The sequence below is a fragment of the Pelodiscus sinensis genome, chromosome 5 (genome assembly GCF_052426305.1).
Source record: "Pelodiscus sinensis isolate ZL-2025 chromosome 5, ASM5242630v1, whole genome shotgun sequence".
Classification (NCBI taxonomy): Eukaryota; Metazoa; Chordata; order Testudines; family Trionychidae; genus Pelodiscus; species Pelodiscus sinensis.
In genome coordinates, this window is record NC_143056.1 from 43336754 (window position 1) to 43343883 (window position 7130).

At 51.4% G+C, this 7130-nt stretch overlaps 1 protein-coding gene across 3 annotated transcripts in view; it reads right to left on the bottom strand.

Annotated features, from left to right (window-relative positions):
• The window catches only part of IFT43 (intraflagellar transport 43), a 67974-nt gene extending 66219 nt beyond the window's left edge, over nt 1-1755 (bottom strand). The window contains exons 1-2 of one of the 3 annotated variants that reach the window (XM_075926852.2): nt 1612-1755; nt 798-890 (exon numbers count right to left, since the gene is read on the bottom strand). In XM_075926852.2, coding sequence (XP_075782967.1) covers nt 798-890; nt 1612-1662 — 144 coding nt within the window. In that variant the 5' untranslated portion in view covers nt 1663-1755. Of the gene's footprint in view, nt 1-797; nt 891-1021; nt 1082-1242; nt 1587-1611 lie in introns of those variants that run through there. The other 2 variants (XM_075926853.2, XM_075926851.2) reach the window with 2 other exon arrangements.
• Nucleotides 1756-7130: the final 5375 nt, after the last annotated feature.

Consider the following 7130-nt stretch of genomic DNA (forward strand, 5'->3'; position numbering starts at 1 on the left):
GTTCGAACTAGCGGAGCGCTAGTGTAGCGCCTATCAAAGTTAATTCGAACTAACGTCCGTTAGTTTGAATTAACTTTGTAGTGTAGACATACCCCTAGTTAGGGGATGAGGGTCCAGCCTAACAAACTTAAGGAAAAAAACATGATTATATATTTTCCAAATAAAAACTAATGAATTCACTACTACTTTTTTTAACAAATACCAGCACCATACACAGAGAAAGGGCAAACAATGCAGGGGTTCTATCTCAGTGCTATGGATGAAAAGAAGGATCGAAGTATGGTTGGGCCCTCTCAGACAATTAAGCCCTGGGGTGGAACAAGATAGCACAAAAGACACAAGCCTAATGGACACTGTTGGCTGCCCAAATGATTCTGATTTTGTGAGCATGGGGCGCATGAGCAACAAAAGTCGAATCCATGTGGAAAAAATTACTCAAAGAAAGCATTCAGCACACTGAAAAAAACAGTTTATGGAGCCCTAATTGCAGATCCTCAGATTCCCCAAGCCAGCATGTTCCAAACACCATGCACATCTCTTCTATAGTAAATCACCATAGCCCATGTCACACCCCCTCCAGTTCAGTTACACATCTTGGACTTGGCTAGGACTTCACTCAGTCAGGCATTCCACCGCACAGCTGGAAAGTACAGAATGGCAGTAAGAATAAGACTTTGTCAGGAATAGCCCTGAACTGGTGAAGCGGGTCCACAATGCATCCGGAATCCTCTAAAATAGGTGATTTGTATTTAAGTGGCACCTTAGGCTGCAGGCATGTGATCCTACAGGATACCCACCTCTCCCATAGAAGTAGTAGAGGAATTCTTCCTGCTGAGGCGATTCTCCTCTGGAATGGAATCCTGGCGAGCTCGTCGCCCCATCTTTGCCATCTGGAGGATGGGTAGAGAGAATGATTACTGACAGTAGCAACTTCAGGGCAGTACAAACATGGCCACAGAGAAGAAACAGAATCCATATTAACTTCCGTAAGGCAACACTAACTCTTCACTGTAAAACTCACAAACAAGCCAATATCAATACAGTGGACACCAGGCCCAGCATTCATCCACTGCTCACTCAACCACCTCTGGACCATCTTCCAAATGCACTCCCTGAGCTGATGCACAAGGCAGTAAATACTCTTCTACAATCCCATCTCCAGACTCAAGATTCATTTAAGAAAAGCAAACGGCCAATTGCAGCTGCAGGGGCAAGTGCACATCTAAGAGGAACGCTGCGTACTGGATTGCACTGCTCTCGCCCAGGCCTTTGGACTGTGAACTGTTGCAGGCAGGGACCGCGTCTCCTCACGCGAACAGCGGCGCCCCGCTTGGGGGCAGTGCCCCGAGTGCGGGAGGGAAAGGGGGGCACAGCCCCGCGGCGAGGGGAAGAGCGGATCCGAGAGGCGAGGCGGCGGCCAGAGGGTGAAGGAGGCCCGGCGAGTCCCGCTCCCGTAGCCCGCCCTGGGCCCAGTGGCGGGAACCAGCCCTGCCCGCACCCCGGGGAAGGGGGAGATCCCCCGCGCCCTCCGGGGCCAACCGGCGCCACCACGCGAGCTGAGCGCGCCCTACGGGCTGGCCCCGGCCCGCCCCCCGGAGCACGGCCTTTTACCCCGGCTGCCCCCCGGCGCGGCTCCTCGCGCAGCCCCAGATCGGCCTCCATCCCGTAGCCGGGCCTAGCTGGAGCAGAGCGAGCCGGGCCGGCCTCCAGCGTCCTTGGCAACCAAACCCCGCCCACCCTTAAAGGGCCGCCGCAGCGAGTGAGGGAGAAACTGGGGCAATGGGGTGAGGCCTCCGCTCAGACACCTCCCTCGCGGGGAGCCCCGACACCTTTCCCTGCCCGCCAGCCTCGCTCGGAACCTCACTGCCCCCCATCTGCGCCGCCCCACATTCTTTTTGCCTCTGTTACCCCCTGGCTTCCTGTAACCCCATCTCCTGCGGGGGAGGGAAGGGGGAGCCCCAAGGGCCTCTCTTGCGCCTGCTTAATCCCACGTAACTGCTCATTACCGCACAGAATCCATTGCACCCATCCCAGTCCCACCCTGGGATGACGCACAAGTCCTTTTTTCTGAGGCACTCCTTGCCCCCTTTCCCAAGGCTGGACCCTTTGCTCCCAAAGGCCTGCTCCCACTTCCCAAGAGCTTCTCTCCCCCAATTCTCAAGGGTCTGATTTCGTCCCCTCCTGATCCCCAAGGAAACATTCCCACTAAATCGCAAAGCCCCAGTCTCCTCAATCCTCAAGGGTCCCACTCCCACACAGAATTGTTCATCACTCACATTTAATTGGTTTTGGTCATCTTCAGATACTTTAGATTAGTAACCATTTGAAGATTTGACTGTAGGAATTACTATTCAGGATCAGACCAGTGCTCCACCAAATCCAGTATCCTATGTCTGAGTAGCAGATGCTTCAGACAGAGGTTTAATTTTGCTATTTAATATGACAAAAGAGATATTATAAGTAGCTTCCCAGTAGACAGCAATATAGTATGGTTATGTTAAAGGCTATGCATCAAAATGGAGAGAACTTTACTTTCAAGAAGTGCTTGAAGAGAGAGGCCAGTATATGTGGAAGAAGTAATGTCTGAATGTTTCATTCTCAGTTCTCTCTCTCCCTCTCTCTCTTTTTATGCTCACACATCAGTTTCCATGGATATTTAAGGGTCTGTGTGAAGTGGGTTATCATTGGACACTGTCCTGTGTCTTCACAATGGTAAAATAGTCAACAATTGTCATTTCAGATAGTGATAAAGGGCACTAAAATGGATATCAATTACTTTAAAGCACTGTGCTGTTCTCTCTCCGTCACCTTTCCTTTTATAAACTGCACATAGTCTGAGAGAAAAATTTCTGATTAGTTGTCCATATGTAGCTAAGACTTCACTGTTCGTCCAATTTTGGGACTATGGTCTTTTTCAAAGTTAAATGATAATTAATAATTGTTGCTACTGTGATTTTTTTAAAGGTATTTCTATATATTCTACTTGTTCAGTTTTGGTTTATTGTGCCAGAGTTTCTCTATATCATTCTTTTCTTTTTAGTGTGTCTGACTCTCATTTAATCTTATTTGTTTAGTTTCATCTCACTTTAATTAAAACTAGTAGATTGCGGTCCCACCCAACTAATACAGTCAAAACTAGTTTAAGTAAATTCCTATATGTAAAATAATATTATTGGTAATATCCATCTGGACAGAGAATCAGGTCTGATCATACAGAACAGCACTAGTCTAGACCTCCTTCTGTTGCTGTTGAAAATTCCCTGTGTTTGGGCCTATGACTGCATTTTGGTCCTGATCTTCCTTCAGACCTGATGGATCTGGAAATTAACTACCTGCCAAATTCATACCTGCTTCTTGTCCCAGAAGCGTACTTTGTTGTAATCTATATCTAATCTATATCTATATCTAGACAGATAGACAGATATACACATGCACTTGCTTTAATTAAGTTGATTTTGGAAAATCCACAGTCTACCAATGCTTTGGTACAAGACTACAAGAACAATATTTCCATCAAAAGCACTATGTCCCCAAAGACAGAGGGCCACATTTTTGAAAGGTCAGAGAAACTTCAAACACAACATTGAAATATAATGTACCCACAGATTTTCTTGTTTTAATCTCCTTCAGGATATTCTTGATTTGGACTACATCAAGTTCTGACTTGGATTTATAGTCAGGGCTGCCAAGTGCTTCATATTTCCGGTGAAACTCACAGTTAGTAACCCTGCTACAGTCCAGCTGGATTCTGACACAGCTGATCTGTGAGTTTTCCAGCAATTGCTCCTCCAGCCACCAGGAGGGCACTATGGTGCTTGTTGAACCAAGGATTCTCCGTGCTTCTTCATTAGTTGGATGGCAGCCTAAAAGGAGTGACCAAGATCAGAGGAGATGATAGTGGAGACAGAAAGTGAGTGGCACCAGTATTCCCCATCTGCCCCAGGTATGTACTACCTTTGAGCGGAGCCAGCATCGATCCACACAGCACCCACTCCAGGCAAACTACCCAACTACCTCTGATTCTTTATTCAGTAGCCTCCTCTCCCTTCTGTGGTGATGTGATTTGGGTGGGTTTTAGAATATCTCGGGAACCTGGGTGGAAGGGTGGTGGGGAACCTGTGGTGGATGCTTGATGCAACTGTTTCTTCTAGAGATTATGGGGAGGATGGGCATCCAGACTTCTGTCACTGTTTGCTGCTGCCTTCCTCTGCTCCCTGGCTGGCAGGATAGATGAGCTAGTAGTAGACTCATAGGGTGTGTCTAGATTACTGAGTTTTGTCGACAAAAGTGGACTTTTGTCGACAAAACTATACCTGCGTCTACACTACCGCTGAGTTCTGTCGACATAACGTTAACAGAACTCAGCAGTTTTGTCGACGCTGGTAAACCTCATTTTACGAGGCATAACGTCTTTGTTGACAGAGTTCTGTCGACAAAAAGGGCAGTCTGGACGCATGGGTTCCTTTTGTCGACAGAAGGAGACCTCCAGGGAAGCCCCCTGCTGGAGAGTCCTTCTTTAGGAAAAACCTCTTCTTGGTCCTGTCTGTAGCCATGTTTTAAAGGCAGAGGCATCCCTGGCAGGCATTGTGGCAGGAAGCTGGCCACAGAGAGATCCTGTCAGCCCAGATCTCTCCCAGCGTAACCTGCACGTGGCCATGTGTGCAACTCCAGCGCCACGAGGCACCCAAGGAGCTTTGAGGGAGCCAGCCCAAGTTCTCTCAGGCGAGAAAAAGAGAGCCCCAGCTTGGTCAGGGACAGAGGTCCTGACACTGTTAGAACTGTGGGGGGAGGAGGAAGCAGTCCAGGCCCTGCACACCCGGCGCAGGAATGCAAACATCTATGGCCGCATGGCTCAGGGGCTGGCCGATAAAGGGCACCATCCCAGGACACTCCAACAGGTCCGGGCCAAAGTAAAAGAACTTCACCCGGGGTACATGAAGGCCCGAGAGCAGAGCTCGGCGTCAGGTGCAGCCCCAGTGCACTGCACCTATTATGAGGAACTGGACCGCATCCTGGGAGGCCAGGAACCAATGTCTGCACCAATGCTCGTGTAGACAGGCTTGCACACACCGGTGCAGCATAGCCGGCAGGAGGTCCCCAGGGAAGATGTCGAGGAGGAGGAGGCAGAGAAGCAGATGGAGGACACCCTGACCCTGACTCTGCAGCCTGTCCCAGAGACAGAGGAAGCCTTGCAGGCACCGTCCGACGCTGGAGAAGGAACATCAGGTGAGTGCAGGCAGGGTCACAGACACAGAACAGGGGAGGTGGGAGCAGAGAGGATGCAGAGCAGTGGACAGCTTGCATCTCTCTGTGCATGTACAAGCAGGCGGGCAGGTGGTGGGTATGTGGGTGGAGGGCATGGGAGACCCAAGGTGCAGCAGGCCCCTGTCCTACTGTGCCTGCACACTGATCTGGCCTGGGCGGCCACATTGGAGGGCGGGAGGATCTAGGGGGTGGAGGTGGACATTGTCCTAGCCACAACAGGTCCCCTGTGCAGCCAAGGCGGCTGGCAAGGCCAGACGTGGCCTACCAGTAACAACATTCCCATCCTTTGTTGTATGGACTTGTGTGTGAATTGCTAACACTGATCGGTTCTCCCTCTTCTTCTCCACAGCCAGACCTGCTGCAACTGTCCACCGCACAACTCCTGTGCCACTACCCACCCGGTCCCACAGCACCCGCAGGCATTGGAGGACCTATAATGACCTCCTAAAGCGGCATGTGGAGGCCATGGAGAAAATGGAGAGAACCATGGCCAACATACAAGAGATCATGGCTGAAAGAGCGAGGGAGGAGGCTCGGTGGCATACTCGCCTGCTGCAGGACTTCCTCCCAGAGTGGAGCAGTATGTGTGCCACTGTCCGGGAGTCCCTGGCTGTGCCAGGTCCTCTCCCCCTGGGGACTCCTCCTGCCCATCCAGCTCCAGCTCCCTCTGACCCCCCTTCTTCTCCCTCCGCCCCTGCCACCCCTTCCTCTCCCTCAGCCCCTGCCACCCTTCCAGCCCTGCTCCTCCCCCCCCCGCTAGGGCAGAGTCATTGTCAGCCCCCACTCGAGCCCGAGGACGGCTGGGTCCACGGACCGGGATGGCAAAGCCTTGCGGCCCAGGCGAGGCCGCCATTACCCTTAAGGTGTCTGCCCTCCCTCCCTCCCTGTTGGAAATCCCTCCTCCCTCCTTCCCTCCCTCACTCCATGTTGGAAATCCCTCCTCCCTCCTTCCCTCCCTCACTCCATGTTGGAAATCCCTCCTCCCTCCCTCCCTCCCTCTCTCCCTCCAGGTTGAAATCCCCCCTACTACCTCAGTTATAAACACATGTTATTAGTTAAAAAAAGAACTTTATTTTTCACTGTTGTTGAACAATTCAATTTGGTATAACAGATCTAATTTCTTACGTTACTCCTTTATAAACATATTTTTTAAGTTTAACATGGTGTGTGCGCCTTAACTGTTCAGAGGCTGATGCATGGATGGATTGTGGGAGGGAAGGTTTTGGGATGGGGGGGGAAGGCCCACAGACCCCATTAAGGATACGTTGGGGAGTCATAGGGCTCCAGCTGAGAAGCGCTCATGCAGAGCCTCCCGGATGTGAACCCTCACCTGATGGGCTTGGCGAACGGCAGCTGTCCGAGGCTGCGCAAACCGCCTGCCCTCCACTTCAGCCATTGGCCCCCAACCTGGGAGGAAGGCCTCCCCTTTGCTCTCCACCAGGTTGTGGAGGATGCAACATGCTGCCACCACCTCTGGGATATTGTGTTCCCCCATGTCAAGGCGAGTTAGCAGACACCTAAACCTTCCCTTCAACCGGCCAAATGCGCATTCTACCTGTAAACGGGCGTGTGTCAGGTGCACATTAAACACTTCCTTGCTCGGGGTCAGATGCCCTGTGTATGGCTTCATAAGCCAGGGCATGAGGGGGTACGCCGCATCGGCCACAATGCAGACCGGCATCTCTACGTCCCCAATAGCAGAGGTTCGCTGGGGGAAGAAGGTTCCTGTCTGCAGCCTTTCGTACAGGGGTGAATTGCGGAAGATCCGAGCATCATGTGCCCGGCCCGACCACCCCACACACAGGTCCGTAAATAGTCCACAGTAGTCAACCAGGGCCTGCAGCACAATGGAAAAGTACCCTTTC